The sequence below is a fragment of the Rhyacophila brunnea genome, unplaced genomic scaffold (genome assembly GCF_057557595.1).
Source record: "Rhyacophila brunnea isolate RB1 unplaced genomic scaffold, BYU_Rbru_1.0 scaffold_2, whole genome shotgun sequence".
NCBI classification, from domain to species: domain Eukaryota; kingdom Metazoa; phylum Arthropoda; class Insecta; order Trichoptera; family Rhyacophilidae; genus Rhyacophila; species Rhyacophila brunnea.
Window position 1 is genome coordinate 1,224,146 of NW_028232859.1, and position 23,550 is coordinate 1,247,695.

The 23,550-nt window shown below is 32.3% G+C and overlaps 1 protein-coding gene across 4 annotated transcripts in view; it reads right to left on the minus strand.

Moving 5' to 3' along the window:
* The window catches only part of sick (sickie), a 573,525-nt gene that overhangs the window by 104,726 nt on the left and 445,249 nt on the right, over positions 1-23,550 (minus strand). For all 4 annotated transcript variants that reach the window (XM_085946480.1, XM_085946481.1, XM_085946483.1 and 1 more), the window contains 7 exons: positions 11,050-11,260; positions 10,341-10,433; positions 9,172-9,306; positions 8,111-8,170; positions 7,504-7,714; positions 6,604-6,696; positions 5,149-5,296 (listed from right to left, as the gene is read on the minus strand). In XM_085946480.1, coding sequence (XP_085802606.1) covers positions 5,149-5,296; positions 6,604-6,696; positions 7,504-7,714; positions 8,111-8,170; positions 9,172-9,306; positions 10,341-10,433; positions 11,050-11,260 — 951 coding nt within the window. The remainder of the gene's footprint in view (positions 1-5,148; positions 5,297-6,603; positions 6,697-7,503; positions 7,715-8,110; positions 8,171-9,171; positions 9,307-10,340; positions 10,434-11,049; positions 11,261-23,550) is intronic.

Genomic DNA, 23,550 nt, shown 5'->3' on the forward strand with positions numbered 1-23,550 from the left:
AAGATGTTCGTTAAAAAAATTCAAAGTCACTAGAATTAAAATTTGATAAAGTGATTTTGGAATAATGATTGATTGATTTGAGAGGATAAACTAATAGTTAAAATAAGATGGTACATATTTCTAACTAAAGGAATCACAGATATTATTTGCGATCTCTGGAATTTCATGGTAATAATTACATGATAAAAAGATTTTTTTATATACAACGTTTTTAGATTTCCTGTTGAATTATTATGCTCAATATGCTCAAACTTGTACTTGATATGAAGTAAATAGAAAACAAACATATATAGAATACCGAAATGTCATTTTGATTTCCATAGTAACGCACGTATAGTTGCTAGGACCACCCACTTAGCAACCAATAATAGTGGATTGGATTACGGATTTATTCCGAAATAACATTTCATACAAAACAGAATTAACTGAAAATGAATTCAATTCTACTTAAAGATCGCTAAAAGTATTAAAAGAATGCATTGGCATCATGTTCTGATATATTCTAAAAGTTTCAAATGTCTAGCTAGTCGGGAAGTTAGTTAAAAATCAATTGCAAGGTTTGTACTCGATAAACAACCACCGGATAAATAAGAATACGAGCTAATAAAAACGTGGTAATAAAAATGAATTGTGCCTAACCAGTAATAGATACCTAATAGGTGAATTATTCACCAATAATATTAAGAAATGTGAATCTAGGTATAGAGCTACCTCATAAAGTATTCCATTCTTTAGTATTTTCCGTATGACAAGTCGACAGAACTTTTGATTCAATCACATAAGATAGAATATCATACAATATAGAAGTTGTTTAAACTTGTCTGATAAATAATAAAAAGATATGATATTTTTGTATTGTAGCTATTTAGATGTGTTATTTTATTTCACAAACACTTCACAGAAGTTATCCTTAAACATTTAAAGGAAAATAAAATTTTTAATATGAACATGGGTAATTTTATGACAGTTATGATTCAAACTGAAATAAATTAGTACTGCACTAGTTGCCTCTCTGAAAACATTTTAATAATGATAAAAATAGCACATCTCTCCGAGACAATCTTTTCAATTGAACCTATTTGATTGGGCAGAGGAGCGTGCAAGAAGTCATTCAATATTAACTCTTATATAAATAAGACGGTGGGTTTAATGATTGCATATTATTGTTACTTATATCACGAATCATGGAATGTGTTCCAGGTATAAAGAACCATTTATTTGATTATTCAATCAATTTTCTTATTTAAATAAAAGTGCAGGCCACTATTATAGTGCTACTGGAGACTTCTAGCAACAGAATAGAAAGCATGCAATAATTTATTACCTATGTAATTTACATTTTGAAATATTCTAATTATTGATAGGTACATATTTAAAAACCGTAAATACTTCTAAAAATAAAAATATTATAGAATGTGTGTTCCTCAAACACTTTTGTGATTGGGATTTCTCATCTCGTAAATTCTCGAGAAATAATGAGAAAAGATGATTTTAAAATAAATTAAATTAAATTTTCAGAAATATCGAGATTTCTCATTCCTCGGGTAAATCATCTATGAGAATCTTGAGAGTTCGAGAAATTGTAACTGGGAAAAAATAAGTAGGTAGAAAAAAATTTGCCGCTAACTTTGATCTGAACTGGAGTTTCTCAGATTTGCCGGTAAAAAATTTTTAGGCACGAAAAGTTATAAAAAGAAAACTTTTAACTCAAAAAGATTCAACGGCAGAAGATTTGGGTCGGATGAGTTAAAAAAGAAATAAGATTTTTCAAAAATCAATAAACTCTTGAATTCTCAAAAAAATAAACATTCTTGAATTCGATAATTATTCTCGAATCTCCAGAAACGAAAAAAGTCGAGAAAACACAAGCTCAAATTTTGAACATTAATATCGAGTTTAATAAGTTCTCTGTCATGTTACCATAGAATTTTTCGAATTATTGATAGTCTTAGCGTATTTTTATTTAATTAAAAAACATTGAACCTGAAGAAAATTAGAGATAAAAGAGTTATTGCATTAATTTTATACATTGCGTGGTGCAGAAGCAGACGCTAGGATATTTCAATCTCATTCAATGAATTGTGAATAAGCGAATGATTTACATGCAATCGTAATATCTTGGGGTGAACATGAGGATATAATAAGTTTCATCATTAGAGCCACAATAATGATGATGACTACATCAAGAAAAGCTTTTGAATAAATTGAATTAAAATTTAATTTTTATTAGACGCAAACTATCTATGTTTTTTCAGTAAGGTAAGTCGGGTGAATATGCCTAAAGGGGGAAGAGGCCAAAGCTCAAATAATTTATTCATCCATCGCTAGATATCGGTACAGTAACCATTTTTAGGATCGGTCATTAATACCGGAGAACACATGCTAGCCGTTGGTCCTGTTAAATTTTAAATTAAAAAAATACGCTTATAAAACCAGGGAAGTACCCATTTTTTTGCTGGTACTTTATTTACAAATTTACTCAAAATATTCTCAGCACAAAGATTTGATTTGTTTTATGGTTAAGTTGAGTTTCACTGAATAATACACTATGACGTTTCTCATGACATTTTACTATTTGAGGTTATCTTGCACACCGGCGTTATTTTATTTCTGTCCTCGGCATCTTACCCCCTTTTGTAGGGGTAAGATGCCATTTCGACTATTTTTGGTCATTCACTATCTCAGTTTTTAGTATTTTGCAAAGCCTCACTTTAATCATTATTACATTATCATTAAAACGTATTTCTGTCATTGAAAAAATTAATATAAAAATTCTATATTGTAGTATTGTAGCGTAGCTTTGAAAAAGAAGGTCCTACAGTTGATTGGATTGCATGTGTAAGATGCCAACAATGGCTACATGCAACAAGCATGTCCAATCCGGACATTTGTGACCTGTGTACGAAGTCTCAATTTTTTTAGTTTGTGGCATCTTCCCCCGACAAAGTGGGGGAAGATGGCATTTTAAGTTTTTTTAGTTTTTATATTTTTTTGTATTGTTCCAGCTAATTTTTTAATAGTATACTGCTAAATATTATAATAAAGTGTTATTCTAATATAATTTTGTTTTTATTTTGAATATAAATATATTATTTTACAATCAGTAATCCGTCAAAGTAAAAATTAGGCGTATTCTCCGACTTACCTTATAATATAACAGTGAATAGTCAAGCAATATAAATTTGTATGTGAGTACATTAAATTTATTCATAGTAACATAATTTAGAATAGGAATACAAGTAAAAAGTTTAGTTATTTTGAAGATGTATACAATCATAATACCTAATATGCAATGTACAAATACTTCAAATTGAATATTATTAAAATGTAAAATGTGACAAAGTGGTGTGTGTATGTGTATGGACGTAGGTACAACAAGGCCTTGCCAATTGAATGTCTCTTTTAATTAACAATAAAGATATCCAAATCACTTAAATGTGTGTGTTTTGTGTAATTGTATTGGTATATTCAAAATTTCAAGCTGTTAGGACTGGTTAATATCAGTTCAATATAAAAATTTGCCGTTTGGACTTTGCAAAGGAACATTGGGTGATTCGATGACAGTCATTATGAAAGTTGCACGGTGAGAAGTGACAGATTTTTCCAAGAAAAGAATGCATCATAGGAGTTTAAATCAGATGGCTTCTCTGGTATTGGATAAGTGATATTAAGTATTCAGCTTTTACAACTCTGTAATTTGTGATATTTCTCAATGTATGCTTAATAGAGTCTACTATGCATCACGGAACCAATAGGTTGAGCAAGTGGCTACTTATTTCTAATTAAAAGAAAAATCTGCATCGGATTGTAGTGCCAATGAAGTTTTTTTTTTTTTTAATTAAACAAGCAGGTATTGTATGTACATAAATAATGACAAAATATTGTCATTTTAACTCTTTTTTGAAGATAGTAAAAACTGCCATTTTAAAATTTTAAAATTAAAATTACTTAAATCATTTTAGAATTAAATCATTTTGAAATTTAAAAATTAAATAAACTCTTCAAAATGACAATGATTCTTGATATTTAGGAGGTTTTCAAATTTTTCTGTTGTCTGGACACAAATTAAGATGTTTTTGGTGAATTGATTTTTGAAACAAGGAAACTCATACGTTGTCATTTATGAATGACGACCCCTAGGTGTATTTGGCTACCTATCTAAATGCAATGATTGATGTGACCTGTCCTGTCACAGGCAGAGGCATTTGCATTATAATATAAATTTCCATACAAGGCGACCTTGTTCCATGTTCGAATTGCAGACAATATAATATTATTATGTACTAAATAATAAAACAATACCATTGTTAATACATTGCAATTTGCTACAAATGTATCCGGAATGTGAAATAATTTTCAGCTAATTTCAATCATTAGTCAATAGTTTTTTCATTAGGATCTGCCTTGGGTACAGACAGAGTCCACAAAAAGTTGCATCCATAAAATCATAAGTTTACAATAATTAGTTCCATATCGTTTTGACAGTAGAATCTCATTCGACATTTTAGAGATCCGGCACGTTCAGTAATCTAGTATTATTTCAGCTAGGGAGAGACAAGTAGCATGTTAGATGATCGTGTCTCACGACACGTAATATCATTTTTAATAATGTTTTAAAACTACAAACACATTTAACTTGGCTGATTTAAAATTTTTTGTATGTAGGAAATACATAATATCTTAAAAGCACAATTAATGTTATATACACACCATTTTCCAGTTTTCCATATATTCCAGTAATCTGGCACCATCACGTTTTATATAGTATTGGATTAGTCAAATTCTACCTTATAATAACTTCCATATATCAATTTTTGACATACCTACCAACATAATATCATTTTGCACCATGAGTGTAAAACCAACCATGTGCAAAAAAATATTTTGGAGATATTAGGGTTTGAAGACTTCATTTTGTCAGGACAAATAGAGTTTCTAAAAAAAAACCATTATATGTGATTTATATCTATATTATATTGCATGTTCTTTCAGTTACTTCACTTTTACATTATCAATTTCATGACTTTCGCAATTGTTTCGCATTTAATCTCGAAATTGAAAAATTTGTACATGTCTTGGTTTTACACTCATGGTGCGATTTGTTCATGTACCTATCTCTATTTTAAGGTGCAAGTTTATTTATAATACCTGTGATGTTGGAAGAGGACGGCAAAGTCGTGTGATCCAGGTTTGGGTAGACTCTGCGATCCCATCATGAGCCGTTCCCGCACTGACTGAGAAAGTTGTGACGCTGCACTTCCACTAAGAGAGAAACTCTTCACTCCCGCTCCTCCTTCTAAATGAAAAAAAAATATTTTTAATACAGAAAATCTAATGATAAAGAAATATTGTAAAGACAGTTTACTGCTACGATTGGAAATGTTTACATGTGGAAACAACCAGATAGAAAATAACTCTCCTTTTTTATGTTGTGAATAGATACCAGATGAAGGTCTCCCACAGGAGACCACCTAAAAGGGCGGACAGAACCATCAACTTTCCCAAAACACCACAGCCTACGTCCACTCTTCGCGGTTCTCGCAACCCCCGGCCGAGCGGAGCCTACCCCCACTGAAAATCTGAACTTCAAATTCGTCCACGCTCCCGCCAAAACACAGAGACGCGGTCTGTCGAAAACGGCCACACAAGATAGCGCCGCCATTAGTCAATCCGTCGGTAAGATAGAGAGGTTCGCGACCGACAGACGAACAGCGCCATGACGCCGCGTATCACATTTTGATGGACGCGGAATGCTCTCTCTTGCCTCGGACGCCAATCCACAATGCATCTCCAGTCAGAACACTGCGTCTACAACCCGTCAAAAGACTCTTGCCTCAGACGCCCAGCCACAAGCATCTCTAGCCAGAACACCGCGACTACAACCCACCGCCTAACGACAATACCCTGCTTAACAACATATAATAAACTCCTGCCAGCATCGACAACGTGCGTTTCTCTCAATTCCACCCCGCTTCTGGTCTGCTAGTGATATGGACTTCACCATTCTCCTTGACGGAGAAAGGCCGGTATCAGTATACATTTTGAAAGATACATACATATACACTTCTTTTAAAAATAAGTCAACAATTATTAGTCATTAAACTACTGGTGTTTACTGGTAAATAATGCTTTTAAAACAAAGTCTTTATTGAACATATAAATTTGAAAACATTTCTGAGACATTTATATAATCACTTAAAAACATCTTTTTGAAAAAGATATGATACGCAGCAGGATTAGAATCTGCACTCCCCGGGATTCGTGTCCATATGCCCTGACCACTAAGCACTAGTTGTGTATGTTCAATGTAAATCTTGTGAATTATTCGTTGAATAAGAAAAATAATTTATTATTTCAACAATTTATTGATAACGTAGGTGATACTTACATCAAAATATCAAGACATTGTCCTAATGACGTTGGATTTAAATTGATTAATTTATTATTATTACAAATTATTAAATAAGATTTTAAATGACAGAAAGTTAGAGTGAGGAGAAAATTGGGGTAGATGGTAAAAATAAGTTACTTCATAATTAAAATATCTCTCGAATATTAAATAACTTTTTACAGGGTATTTATTCATCCAAATGAAAAACTTACTATGGATTTGTAGATCTTGCGTACAGGTCTGCGTTCCACCGGATACCTTCACTTTTGTTCTGGGAACTGCTGAAACTTGAGCCGTTCTTCCACCTGTAACAATAAAAACAAATTATTACCATCATTCATAAGATGTTTAATATCTAATACCAAGGATTTTAAGCATTAATAGGGGCTTTAATGGTCTCTATAGACACCTTAAATTCTCTAGAATGGTGATTCCTAACCCTTTCTGTTTGGTTGAATCCTTGGAACATTTTCTAGAATCTCGAGGAACCCCCCAGGCCGACACATATTAAGGTCCAGATAAGAAGTTTACAAAATAGATGTGTAAAGCAGGTGGCAGTGATATACCAAAGTAAAGTGCTGCTCAGCTGCCCTTTAAGTATACTAAAAACATTGAAGTCTTAAAGCTCTATACACCTACCTAGCGTATTAGTGCTGCATGTGAATTTTTTTATGGCATAGATATTTTAACAAACCATTTGTAAAAAGCTATTATGTAATTAGGCAGGCTAATAAACACTCATTTTACAATAAATAGTATAGCAATACATCATTATGAATGGTAATGTAACCATAACGTTATCATCAAAATTGACAAAAATAAAATAAACTGTTCATAGTAGGTGGTGACGTTCATTGATGACAACTGGATTCCTCAATTTTTACTTTAAATGTAAAATACTTATTTGTTTAAAAATAGCTTTTGCGAATTCTCGTGGAGCCCTGACAATGTTCAAGGAACCCGGTTAAGAATCACTGCTCCAGACCATATAAAACAATGTTAAGACCAATATTGTGCTAAGCATCAGAGATGTGGACATTAACTCTCAGTGAGAACTTGACTTCAATTTTCACAACACACGATAAAATAACAGTTAGTGGGTAAGTTTTAACCTTGCATCTGCCCTTTTCCCATTTGCTGTGACGATTGTCCATTAGTGTTTGGCTGGGCAGTTCCACCGGCTCTCTTGACGTATCCGAAGCTTTGCGGAACTCCTTTGACTCGGCTACTTCCACCTCCACTTGAGCTGCCATTTCCCTGGCATGGACCAGCATTACTAGATCTGCTTGAGCACTGTGAGGATACGCTGCCTGGTGATTGGAGCTGGGAAAAGAAATAACGATGATTAATTAACTTTGCTCTCAATTTACTACTTGGAGAAAGTGTGACAATAAATATTATTTCAATATATCATGAGAATACACATATGGATTTTGGCCGCATCCGGGAAACATTTCCACTCCCTTCTGTCTGTCACAAGCTCCCTCCACTGCCTCAATCCGTAGGATGCTGTGTGTCTTCCTATACAATCCAACGATCGCAGTCCAGGTTTGACAAATCGGTTTTGCCCTCTCGTTTAATGAAGAGGAGCTACTTGAGTGGTTGGATGTCGGAATTAAGCTACTTAAAATTAATCAGAAACATTGAGATCATCTACAATGTCGGTATTATAAGAAGGTATTTTGTGATATTTTGTATTAAAATAAATTTCAGCTTTACCTGCCCTCCAGGACCTATTTTTGATGATGTATGGGGTACAGGACTGAGGGCATAATGCATCTGAAAAGAAAAAAATAATTATTAGTTGTTACTATTAGTAAAAGCACTATGTCAATGCAATATAAAAAGCTTGTAATCGATAAATTATTTTATTAAAAATTATCTCTAGGTACTTTGTTATTTCTAGTATTTAATTACTACAGTTTATAGCTCGAGAAGTTTGAAAAGGTTGTTGAGAGTTCGCATGTTCGGTACCCGACACTGGCTCCGAGAGGTAGAAGCTCTGCTGGCCTTACCCATTCTTCAACTCAAGAAGTCTAGTTGTTGCCATAAAGCTTCTCCTGGATTTAAGCCATGCTTTGCACAAAGATGCTTCTCTTCGATAGTCTTCACAACATGCACTGTAGTTTGGCATCAGATAAAGGGAGGAACAATTCCGGAGAGAGCGCAAACTTCAAATTTATTTAAAACGTATATACTTCCAAATGGATTGTTATCTGCGATCTGGGTTTCGGCTTTACAACTTCAGGCTTTATGAATACACACCATTATATCGTCATCATTCATGCAAACATTACCATTAGTAAAAACATAGTTTTGAGATATTACTCATTGGAATTTAAGAGGTGAATGTAAATCAAATTCTTATCATTTTTGCTCTCTGGTTGGTTAGGTTCAGTATTTTGCCGCATTTAGTAACCACCCATTTACCAACTATATTTTTCAGAATCCATTAAAAACAGCCATTTCTATTGACAGAGACTTTTGCCAGAAGTTGAACAATAATAAAGAAGTAGGTATAGGACATAGGAAATTAATTAATAAAAACAAAGCTATGCATACTTATTGTAAAAATTCTTGTTTATTTTTAAGGTAGTCTATTATATTTTTAATTAAATTTTAACTCCCCCTGTTAATGATATTATATGTCATATTATATTATGTGGTGTCAATGTTAGACCATCGTAATCTAGCATATAAAATTGATTTCCTCAAAAAATATTCTCGGTTGATATTGATTCAAAAAATCAACTGCTGTTTGTTACTAATTTGATTAATACCTGAGGAGGTGGAACTGTAGTCTGCAATTGCTGAGCAGCAGTTAGTCTCTCGCCGGGTGGTTTCCCTCTCTGACCGGATCCTTGCGAGCCAGGAGTCCTCTTTCTTCCGGCTAGTGGACTTAGAGGAGGACCTCCCTACAAAAAATATGTATACATTGTTAGATGGAAAACTAAATAGTTGAAATTTACTAAATAGATGACATATTTTTCATATTAAATTAGTGATGATAAATGTTACAATATTGGGATTATTGGTAGCGCCGTAGGTAGTGGACGGATTGACCACCTTAAATTTGTAAGTTACAGGTTTGAAACCAGCGGCTGGATCATATTCACATGTTTTTTGTTCAATATGTGTTTGGATTAGGGAATCCAATCCCGAGCCAAAATTCTGATCCCGGGATTTTCGGATTACAATTTGACAATCCCGGGATTGGCATTTTTCCCATTGTTGATATAAAAATTTTATATTTACAAATAACAATGATAAAATCGGTCAAATATAAATCTAGTATAATTTATATTATTTAAGATATTTATTGTTAATATTGTATATGTTCAATCTTGGAAATACATAAGTTTAAAGGAGTAAATAATATTGTAAGATAAATAATAATGTGAATGTAATATGAGATTGCGGTTTCTGATAGTAAAGACTTAATGAATGGGTTAGCGAGATTTAAAATAGTATAGCAAATCATGGTGTACGGCCTTTCTGCTTCATAAATCTAATTAGTCAGCCAAATATGAAACTGCCGTAAAACGTATGATCATGGTGGAATTACTTTGTTAATAGTGCGAAGCATTGTTTTTTTTTCCAATCTTTCTCATTTTTATTAATTTATGTAAAAAAATAAAATGACTCGGCAACTTACACATGGGTATAAATCAAACTTCATTCAAACTCAGTTTATTTCTAATGTAGTTATTTGTTATTAGAAGTATTTTTTCTGTTATATTTTATTTTCCATAAAAATTGATAAAAAAATCAATCCCGAAAGTTTCGGGATTCATAGGTATCGAAAATAGCTCGGGATCCCGGGATTGGAATCCCTAGTTTGGATGCAAAAGCATGACGCAAAAAAAAAAAAACCGAAATATATCTGAATCTTAATTGTGAGATATTATAGAAAGCATTCGTAAGTACGTTAGGCATGATTTTTAGATACCTGAACAGGACTTCCAACTCCTGGTGAGTCAGTATACTTCTTCCACTGGTTGTCTCCATTCTTGGTAGATTGGTGACCGTTTGAGCTAAGAATCTGGAAATTTGTAAAGGAATATCGATTAGCAACAATGCCTTTAAGTTTTGTTGACTATGGAAGGAATATTTTTTATTAAATCGAATTAATAATAATACATCATGCTTCTGCAACTGACCACTGAAACAATAAATCTTTAGGGCCTAACAAAATACGAATAATATAATATGTATTGATCACTTTTTTGGTGTATCACAAATAGCGTTTAATAATATGGATTGGAGACATTGGAGTATCTCCTTTACAATGTACACTAGTGTATTTTTATTCATATACGCATAAAGTAAACAAAGAAATGGCTAAAAACCCTGGAATTAAAATAGGACATTGTTTATTGTGTGCAATCAATGGACTACGCTCGTCAAATATCTGTGGGCCTTAAATTTGACAATAAAATGGTAAAACTTAGGAAAAACCTAGATAACACAATCTTTAATTTAGTTATAATAAATTAATGATTATTTTGATTCAATCAACTGTAATAAAAATATATATAAAATGAGGCTGAACTATTAATACAGTTGAATCAGGGATATTCGATTATTGTTCGAATCAAATAAACTGGACGATGGTGATGTAAGTGATTACTACAGTACCTTGGCAAACAAATAGGTACCTTATAACCGGAGGTGTCGGTCTGCTGACCAGAGTCTGCCTTGTTGGGCCTGGAAGCGGCCGCTCTCATCTGCTGCTCCATGGTGGGCCCCGGAGGGCCGCCCCCCACTCCGACGCCTTGCATCAGAATCACTCCGCCTGGACCTCCGGGAAGGTTGTGGACGTTCTGCTGGTGAGGGTTGTTAATCATGCGCTGGGATGATGCACGGCATCTGAAAGAATACACATGAATGTTAATGGTATCACAATGTTTCCGCAAGTCGTAATTATTGTAATATTATTATATTTAATTAATGTATATTTTTCGATAACATGTAGGTATACGGTATACACTTGAGGTGAAGGTGGGCGTATTATATAGTATAGATTATAGAACATCTATGATATTTTTAATGCAATGCTTTGTCACACTCTTTTAACACAATAGTTACTGTTGCTTAACTCATTTAGCGCTGACAACACGGCTGGCGTGTCGGCATTAGATGGCCATTAGATACTATTAGCATGATAATTAAATGTGGTAATTAAATAGTAATTAACTGGTCATCAGTGAATGGGTCAACCTAACAAGGTACAGACTTCAACATACAACAGTGAGTGACAACATACCCCGGAGATTTCCGAAAATCTGTAAAATCTTATGAAAAGAAGTATACAACTTGAAACTGTTTTGGTAATAGTATAAATTTAATATAAGGTTTAGGATTTTGAAATTTTAGGTTAGATAGGTATACGTCATAGTATTTATTGAAGTAGCGGGAGCTTTACTTGGGAGAGACATATTTAAAGGAATAAAATAATATCAAGTAGTATCAGTTGCCATTATTAAACGTCACCACCTATTGTTTTTGGTTACATATAAATTGTACGTATGCAGTTCATCGTGGGACACTTATTCGTGCGCCGCAGTACGTGAAACATGAGTTCGTATAACATTTTATCAAATGACGAGTTCTTCGTTGAACATTTCACCGTGGAATACATTTGTACGTATCTTACAAAATGAGGCGATAGTTTGCAAATAGTACTGTTCCAATTAGATTAACCCTAATCTTACATAACCTACTAAAGACATCTCCACATATTGTAGCATACGCACAAATATACCCCACGGTGAGATGTTCAACGAAGAACTCGTCATTTGATTAAATGTTACATGCACTCATGTTTCACGTACCTACTGCGCACGAATAAGTGTCCTACGGTGAACTGTTTACGTACAAATTTCCGGATACGATTGTTATTCACGATATAGGTGTATCAAATCATTGATGTAGGTACTTATTGTTTTTGTTATTATGAATCCCTTTAGTTTTGGATAATGGGGAAGTATTTAAATATACTTATAGTATAAGTGTGCGTAATTAATACATGGAATAAGTATGTAGGTACCTACTAGTATTTTTATATATTTTTTCTCAAAATTGCATGTTAGAAAATGTGACGGAAACTTAAGGGGAATGCAACTAATACTAATAACTTTTTGGAGTACCTACATTCTCTGTTACCCCCGTTTCAGACGGGACACCGGTGTCGCGCTCGTATATAATAAGGAGTCCTTTGTATTCGAATAAAGGGGCCATTGTATTATGTTTATGAACGCACAGAGCTAATGAGTCAACGCATAATTTCGCGATATAAATTAGAACATAAAACTGGCTGCGGTCATAAAAACATGTGTATCGGCGGCTTGAGAATGTAGCGGCCGACGGAAAAGTGTACCATACACGCTTTGACTCATTAGCTCGGGGCGTTCATAAACATAATACAAAGACCCTTTTATTCGAATACAAAGGCCTCCTTATTATATACGAGCGCGACACCGGTGTCTCGTCTGAAACCGGCCTTAGTTAATTATTTTTCATGTGTTATTTTGATTGAATTTTGTATTCACTTCTGGAACAGCTAGGTAGGGGTTCCGCGAGATTTTATAAAATGCTTCAAGGATTCCGTCATTCAATAAAGGTTGGACATCGCTGACATACACAACAAAAAATATAGTTCTAGTGTAGTTTTAAACTTATGATTATAATCTTAATTCGATTTTGAAAATTGACGTATCTTGTTAGCGTAGGAACCTTGACATAATCATTGAGAAATCAATGTAGGTACACACTTATCTGTCCATTTCATAATATGTTTTTGTTACCTTTAGATACATATTAATTATAGACACCCACGGTTGGCTAATTAGCAGAGCGTTTGTTTATGAAGTCAATAAGTGTAGTTTCGAATTCCGCGTCTGGTAAAAACTACATTCGTTCATTATCAATGTGCGATCCAGCTTAATCACACAGCGGGTTGGGCGAATAGTTAACAACCATTCCTCATAAAAAAATATCTATCAAAATAACCTCAATTCTATCGAATGAAAAAATGTTGACTAAATTTAATTTCTAATTAAATCATGTTCCGGTACTATTTATACTATAATTCTAATCCTAGTTTATAATACAGCAATAATATTATCAGATAAGTAAATTTTATATTAAAAAATAGTTTTAATTGTCGACAGTTTTATAATATGGAAGAATCTATGACTGATTAGTGATTAGAATCATGAATTCAGAGGATAAAACTTTTCGAGTGGAACCGATTATAACTAATTTAAAATGTCAGCCTACTTATTGGAGTAAAATTAATAGAGGGTAAAGTTCTAATGTGTAATCTTCAGTATAATTTAACTGGGAGGTCTGTTATTCCAGAAGGCCTCTATAAATAAAATTTTCCTGGCAGTTTAATCGTGTCGAAAAATACCTTTGTCTAAATTTTCTTACAGCGCTTCACACTGTCCACTGACAAAGAAGCGGGATTTATTTTAAGGAAAATGGATCGAGAGAAATTTGTCATCGTCGACTGATGACTAACTGAAAATAAAAGGGATTCCCCTATGAATTATGTTAACAATGCAGGGTTGGCGTAATGCATTCAATAATATTATAATTTTGGAATAAATAATTTTATCTTAGAGTTCCACTTAATTATTATGTTATGAATGGTTGATTACGAGACAAATTAACTTTTAAAGAGTGTTGTTTTTTATGTTTCTCCGAGAAAAGCTTAGAGAATGATTCGCTGTCACGTGTATAGGTACCGTAATAGTATTAAGCTTAATTATTATTATTATATTGAAAACGAAACCAGTATTTTTATCATATATATGTACAGTACAGTACTTATAAAAGTACTGTAAATATAGCAAATATGATCATAATTTAGAATAAAGATGCTACATTCTCAAATCTTGTGAATTAACGTTGAATGAAAAAAATCGTTTATGATAATAATATTATTAATAATTAATGTAGTGTCATTAACGATTTATTTTAAGACAGCATTTAAAAGTATTTATTAGTCGAAACATACTTGCACAATAATATGAGTGGCAATGTCGGTTATCCTCGTTTTTGCTAATAATTTTGTTTTTCAAGTACTTACGTACATTTCTATCATGCGTTGGCGGTTAGATCATTAGCTGTCAACTCCGGTTAAGTTTACTAGTAAAATTGGGCTAAAACCGAAATAAAGTTGCAAAACCTTTAACACCCATCAGTCGATATTGATATATTAGTTAACTTATATCAAAGCATGATTTTATAATGATGGCGTGTTTAAAATATTTCATTTGCGTGATTATTATGGAATAAAAGTTTATGGAGTATCCCACAATTCGTCAAATAGTATTTGGTATATATCTAAGATATTAAGTAACTGTGTTCACGTTCATATTATTATGTTCCATCTCGGAGCAGAAATAACCATATATAATAATATAATTTCTTAGTTATAATTCACCCTGAATCTTCGGTTAGCCGCCCTATAGTAAGTACCGGCCTTCGGCAGTAAGCAATGTACGTAGGTACTTCATATATTTCATCATACAATTCAGTTTATAGAATTAAATAACATAATATTATACTTTTCAATAAGATCATTAAAAATATTTATTTTCGGACTTTTACCACCCCCTGAATCCTGCCGCCCGGGTGTTTCGTACTTATAACACCCCTTGATTATAACTGTGCTTTTCTTGTATACCTACTTCATAAAACTACTGTTGAATCGCGTCATTAACACAGAAACAATAACACTCCTAAGAATGGTATTAAAGCAATAATTTGTGGTGGAATACGACACTCCGTTCATGATCACATAGGAAGGGGAAGTGAAAGGTGAGAAAAGCAATCTAGAAGACAAAGAAGGTGCCCAAGGAGCACTCTCGCAGACTACGGTTACTCGGGGGATGGGAAATGGGGCTTAAAAAGCCAAGTGGCGTATCCACAATAAATTATTATCATTTGCGCCAGACAGACATGAGGAAGCGTGCTTGATAGAGCAGCGTTTCTCATTTGTGGCTCGCAGAAATAATATACCGTCTCGCAGAATTAATTATTTTTTTAGCTTGACGGTAAGGACGGAAAATCACATAGATATATTGTGTCCACTCCAGGAATCGACTCGAGTGCTTCCGAACTAGAAACCAGTGCCTTCCGCATTACTCTTCAAGAGATAAAATAAAGCAGCGCTATAGTATATTAATCCATGTTGATATTGAAGGTGTACAGTACGTGATTGTCATGGTCATTATTTACATACACTTCCTTATCGATACAAGCCAACGACACATTCCCCAACATGGTACATATAAAATAAACAATATTTTGTTATTTTTATCAAACACCATAATATCGTTTTACATTTATTTTGTTTTTATAACTAATGGTTTGTGATAGACATACACTGATCAGATTTATGTTTATCATATGCATACATCGTACTTAGTCGACATAAACGTAATAGAAAATGAAAGTCCCGAGAGAGTCCTAGGTGACGATGTGTATCTTAAGCTCGGTATCGTAATATTTAATAGGTACCGATTGATTCAAGGAACAAAGATTTCTCTTCGGTTACAAATTTTTATTTTTCACCAGACACCGTGTAAGTTAAAACACGTTTTCAATTAATTTTAAACTATTTGTCACGATTTTTTCTCAACGAATTTCAAAACCCGCCATACAGTTTCAGTGATTCTCAACCGGGATTCCAGGAGAATTCTCATACAATTTTTAATAATAGGTAGTGGGTGCGTTTATCAAAATTTGAATGAGAATGTTTGCATGCACTTATTATAGTAAATTTTGGAATACACATAGTAAAAGCTGACAATTATTGGAGTCTCTGTATCGGTAGTCTTTTGCTGTTTTAAATGTATCTTGCAATCTACCTTTCTGGATCCTTAATACTCGACGTCATCTAGATAAGGGTTCCATGAGATTTTATATATTGCTCCAAGGGTCCCGCCAACCAAAAAAGGTTAAAAGATACAAAACTACTGGGAAAAGTGATTATTCTTTGTTAAAAGCATGAATTAAAATTACTCATATGCTCCATCTTTAAGTTGAATTTATAATTTACCTGTCTTGCAGAACATCGATGCAGGACAGTATTATGTATAATCAGAAAAGTGTACGTAGTAACTACATTTTTAACAGAAAGCCAAAAATGAGATCTTGATGCAGACGAGTAGAATTTACCTTTGAGACCATCGTCGATGATAGATCAATTAGGCTTTCTTTTTCTTTTATGTCCAAATTACAATTATCGATTTTCGCCGAAAATAGATCTATTATCCACGTATTTCCGTGTCTGAGATCCTCTTCCTTTGTATAATAACGACAAAATAAAATATTATAAGAAAATACTGAAACTTTTTAATAAATACGAAAATTCCATATTCAAATTACTCTGCGGATCACCAAAATTCTCTCACGGACCACCGGTTGGGGACCGCTGTACTAGATAACCAATGATGTGAATAAATTGTATATTTGGTGATAAAATATTTTGAGATTTCACTGCCACTACATAATGAGCAAATGAGTTTTAGAGATCGTCCACCGGACGTAGAGGGCGCCACTGAATAAACCCGAAAATGCGGGGAAAACCTTAATTTATTAGCATCAGGGTGAAATAAAAGCCCCGTAGACGTTGTAAGTTCAATGTCTTGAAAGGAAAACATATAGATAGGTACTGCCTACTCGTACTTAACTGATATCTATGGTTAGTACTGGCTCATTGTGCTGCTTTCTGTAGAAACACAGGTAGCTTCTAGCCACCATTCTTACATAAAATAAGTACACAATAATATTTTAATCATTGATTGACTCATGATTTAATAATGTAGAATTTTCCAAGCATTATTACCGTATAATTACCATTACCTTAATGTAAATAACAAATATGGTAACCATTTATTTAATTAAATTGAAAACATGTCAGAAAGTTTAGATACCTACTATGAAATATTTGCAAAGATTGTCTTGAATCGGTCGGTTTATTATTTAAAGAAGTTGCCATGTCACCAATCAAAAGACGCGTGTTTGAATCCCACTTGGTCTAAGATTAGGTATACCAAATAGTTTTTCAACACGCATTTTCAATTCATTATTTATTATATTTTAGTATCGTAGCGTTTATTCTTTTGTTGGATGATATACTCCTTCACCTCGTCATTGAATCTAATCAATTTTTCTTAAAATTCTATTATCTGAGGACTCAAACTTAAACGAAATACATAACGATCATAGGTAAATACCCAATACATCGATTTATTATGTGGAAGTTTTGTGTACATACCTATTATTCAAGAATCATTAACTCATATAGTGCTAACACCGTGACTGGAGTCCGTGGCCATTAGATATAATTAAAGTATTATTTAAATGTGGTAATTAAAAGGTTCGCAGTGATTGTCTTAACTAAAACAAATACTTATCAGAAAAATACTAATATTACTTTCGTAAAAATATGTGTATGTATGTGACTATAGTTTTATCTATCCAAAACATATTCTTTACGAAAAGAATTTAACAATTATTAAAACTCTTTAGCTTTACCCAAAGAGCTTTCCATTTACTTTTCATGCGTCTCAAAGCATTAAGTGCTTACAAAACTAGTAAGTATTCAATTTTTATGAATGTTGTAGCGCCATAAAAATCTACTCGGAATTAATTCAGCATATGGAGACGGCAGCTGGTGGACTGACTACTGGGCAGTTGTGCATGGCTCATTTAGTAGCATGGTTGACCACACGAAGGGGGTTTGAATCCTGCTGGCGGAAGTGAAGCAATTGAATGCAAGCGTTAAATTTACTTTCTTAGATGTTGCCATAATAATAAAAATCACCTAATATTTTAATACCTTCGGTGAAAGAAAGTTTCACAATATCAAAAGGAATATCTTTACAACTTGGTTAAGAACATAATATTAAGTATTAATTTACTACAACATACTAAATAAATATTACTAGTTCTTAGAATTTAATACCATTTTTTGGATTACCTACCTAACTATTTATAATAATGAAATTGCATTATGAATTTTTAAAATTTCATTACAAATGAAATCTTTACAATTAACACTAACATTCGCTTACTGATTTTCTTACCATATATATTTTTTCTTTGAAACAGGAGTGTTCACAAAATCTCCACAGTTAAAATTTTGGAATGGTGACAGTTCTCTTTCTCAATAAGTAAACACACAGCTGTTCTTTATTCGAATTTCAAAATTCAATAAAAGCTCATATTTTCGGAGCACATTCATTTGATTTCTTATCGAACATATTATTTTTACGGGAAGACAGTGTTTATTGGTTCCAATCTTCGTTAAATATTGTTATATTAAAACTAATAAAAGCGCGGCGAAGCTATGTATTATTTTTTTGGTAAATATAAGACACGAAGCGAAGGCATTTGGTTGAATACATTATTAATTTTATTTATCATATTTTTGTGCAGTCACATTCACGAACATCGAAAGCTTATTATTATAACGACGACAACTATTAATTCATACTAAAGCATAATGTTTACACCTATATTTTATGGTGTTGCAGGCTTAAAATATTATTATAAAATTATAATATTTTGTTTCAAGAATAATATTATTAAGTATTATATTACTTCCGGAAAATTCCGCTGTGCGAATAGATTTTTTACTGATTTATTTTAATCTATTGTTAAGTGTGCGTTTTATACCGAATGCAGCATTGATTTTCTATTGCTTTGTAAGTATTTTATGTGTATATGTATAAGAAATTAAAATGTAGATACACCTACAAAATGTTATTCTTTACAAAATTCTATAATGTATAGCACTAATATTATTTATTTTTGTGTATTGTCATAAGTGTGCATATTCGCAATTTTATTTGTCTTTAAATAAATTATGATGTTAAGCATAAGCTATAAATTTTAAAATATTAGTTATTATGAAAAGAGCACTTTTAAATATGTTTCTTTTAAATTCATTCACACTGATGAAAAAATTCTATCAAATCGAGTTCATTGAACATAATCAGTACTTCACCGAATAATAAAAAAAAAACACTATTTCGAAAAAACAGTTCACAGTTTAAGTTATTATAGTTGATTTATTTCCAATCATGTAATGCTTTTCCTCATTGGTTTATGTAACCCTTTTCAATTTAGCGTATTGATATTTCGATAAGATCTTAAAGGGAAATAACAAAACAAAACAGGTATATTATAATTATTACATCACGTTTAAATAATTTGAATTGTTCCAAATTTAAAAACACCCATAAACAAAAAAATATTTGCAATTGTAACGATATTCCAAAATAAACGAACTCGCAATTTCGATAGCAAAAATTTTCAGCGAAGAAAATGAAAAACACAGCTGCAGACAAAATCACAATACGTCAACCCTTAGCACTTATTGATCGGTGGCAAACGTCACATTTCTCTCGTTTAAAACCGCGAAAAAAACCACCACCAACGAAAATGTCTAAACTTGGTCATTTTTCCTGCCGTTTCTTTAAAATAATCACTAGTTTTCCATTCTTTAATGCGGGGAAATCACATTTTCAAGTGACGACCGTCCAGCTAGACATTGCCGTGAAGTTGCTCGCAGTTTGCGAAATGTTAGGTTAGGTTACACATCGTAGTAGGTAGGTACTCGAGTTTAACTGCTGTTGGTAAAGTACGTTACACAGGAGAACTTAGAGGGGTGAATTTTCATTGAAACTCATTCACAGCTGTTATATAAGTTATATCTAATGAGATAAAATTCTTAAAGGTTTCTAATAAGATTCATGGAAAAGGAGGTTATTTGTATGGTTACATTTATGTAATATATTTTTTAATCGATGATATGTTGTTTTATTTATAGGTATTAGCAAAATAAAAACAAAGCGAATATTAACAGAAATTAATTTAATAAATATAATATTACAGTGCAAAGTTTTATGGAATGAGGAAAGATAAAATTTTCACAAATGCTTAAATTGATCAAAGTTTTGTTAACGTCAGTTTGTTATAATAATATATTATAGTTGTGGCATATTTTGTTAATTTATTATTAGACACAAATACCATATTATTTTATTCGATACATTGAGGAAAGAAAATTTGTCAATGCCGCATTTACGATGGGTTTACCATTGTTTTACATTTAAAATATATTCTTATCTTGAAATAACTTTTTGAAATAGTAATTTAATATTGTCTAAAGGTCCAATTTCTTTTTCGAGTACCCTATATTCAACTTACCAGTTTCTTACTCAAATACATTGGTTTACTATAATATATGATAGGCCTTTAGTTAAGTTTACATAGAATTGATGCGTACATATTATTTTCTGACAGTTCGAAAAGCATTCCGAGAAATTCATTGGACGGCATATTGACGTTAAGCTGTATGCATCCAATGAGTTATCGACTGATTAGTACTGAGTGGTTTTCACCGAATGAGATATTATATCGGGTTTACACATACTGAAAGATTCTCAGATTTGATTCGCAGGGAAAAAAATCAAACCTCATTGGTCTCATATAAGGTTAGTCATTTGAAAAATTATCTGGCTACGTAAAATAAGCTATTATGTTACCAACATTATTAAAGCGCCTAGTTTCAAAAGCCCCTAATATTATTAAACGAGATACATAGAGATATTACACGAGAACAAAAATATTTTTTCGCAACTAATAAAGAAGACAAGTGATAGATATAAAACTACAAGACAAAATTAATTGAAATCACTAAAATAACATATCTTATATGTATTCTTTCAATTAAAATAAAAAATCAATATGTAGTACTAACTCCACAAAATTTAATAATGCGCAGTACCGGTTTAGCTCTCTCAATAAGATATTATCATACATTCTTACAACTATTTATACTAACATATTTAAAGTTAGGTTAGGCCAGATGTACCTATCTCTATTAATTAGTAAGATATAAATGACAAAAAACCACCATAACTTTTTATGAGAAGTTTTATGATTAACGCTTTTAACGCCATCAGAAAAATGGGTATTTTACGAGCTAGAAAATCGCTAAGTTAGCAATGTCTGATAAAACTTTAATCTAAATCAGAGGTTTGAGAATGTATTAATCTGTAATTATTAATCAATGATGAAGATAAAGTCATCTAACAAAAACTGTGCATGCCTTCCAGTACAAGCTTAATTTATATAAAATATGATCAACAAGTATCTGGTAGATTTATATGCAACTCAGAGATCCAAAATTCATTGTAATACGGGCTTGTCCAACACAATCACGTCTTTCGTGTAAAAATAATACTCTAACACAAGCTTACGGCGGCTCACCCCTTATATTCGTATGCAGGGGTGGAAATACAAGTCAAGAGAACGTCTACAAACACAAACACAGGCATATATGGAGTAAGCAACTATTTACAAGGGTTACCACATGGGTTTCTTTTTTATAATGAAAGATTATAGCTATAGTGGAACAAATTAACATTTAAATTGCGCAGATTGCGATTTCTTCTACTGCGCACGAAGGTAATTTAAACCGTTATTCTGACTGCTCTTACATGATGCCTATTGCATCATTTTTTCTCATTGGGTGTTGTTCTAACTACTTTATATTTTCTGTCAAAACTATCAACCTTCACGGTTATGACGTGATATTATGTTTATAATCAGTATTATACACATGGGAATATTTAAAAAAAATCAAATGATTTTCTAACTAACGCTATATTATAAAATGTAGGTAAGTACCTACTTAGTTATTAAATAAAACCAAAATAGAAAAGGTTTTGCATACTATCACGAATATGAAAAATTATTATCCATATTATGCACATTATCATTTATAAATATTTATTATTATTATTACTTGCATACGGAAAATCATCATAATATTATATAAACCAATAGTTTTCAAGCTTAAACTACACCCTTAGTGTACGAAGATTATTTTCCTAAACTATGTACCTACGTTCCGAGCAACCAGTTGAAAAATTTCCACCCGGAATCACATTCGGGATAGTATGTTACCTTTTCCGATCTACGGATAGAAAATATATAGGGAGGTATTCGTAGTAGGCTTTTCCGTTTATTAAAATTTCGACAAACATAAAGTACCTACGGATTTCGAAATTAAGTATAAATTGGGTACATATTTGAATGAAGAATAAATCCTTGTTATGCGATTATACTTTGGTACCTATCGCCTAAAGAAAACAGCCACCTGAACATACGAAATCAATTAGTGTGATCGTAATTTAGTGCATTGGTAATCTTAATAGATTGTATGAAATTATAAGCTTTTTGTACAACTTGCGGCGCACTGGGTCTTTCCCGAATCACACATTTTGAATACCACTGATATAATGTACACCAACGTAATATTATATTAATTTAGTACCTAAATATATTTAAATAAAGATCAGCACGGGTTTCATCTAGTTAGAGAGAAGTTTACAGGTAAATATTAATAATAAAGTATAGATAGATAGTATAATATTTCGTCATGTCAGATATAATTGCAAGAAATATCAAATTGACATAGAGAGCATTCGAGTCTGGATAGTCGAACCAATGTGTGCTGCCAGTGCTAGTATATGCTGTAAAACGTTGGCTGTTATTGCAAGAGAAAACGAACAATTAAGAGTATCGCATCGTAACACGGAAAAGTGCGTGTCAATCATAATGCGGAAAGATCACAAAATAAACTAATGTTTAAAAAATAGAGAGTTAAAAGTAGGTACGTGATAGGATAGGGATCGCCAAACTGATGAAATAGCAATAGAACGGATATGTTTCTCGGTGTGTGATACCCGATAGAAAAATGGAGTAATAAAATGTCACCTAAACAGGCGCTAAACGACGCTAGGTCCGTTAAATCGACGAACTTGTTAAGTTCGATTGAAGAACGTTGTAGCAAAGCACTATGGATCAAGAATAGCAGCAGGAGCAAAGTGAGGCTAACCCGGCTGATAATAATAATTATGATAAACAATGAGATTTAAATACTGCAGGAAGACATTATCGCAATGTACTTTAGTTTTAGTTGTGTAATTAGTTATTAGTTTGTAGGTTTTTATTGTTTTTTGTCAATTTTATTATGTTTCAGTTACAAATGAACACTCAATTCTGAAACTTTATGGTTTCTTTTATTTTGTTAACTGTCAATTCAGGGTTGAACTGCATTGTATTGT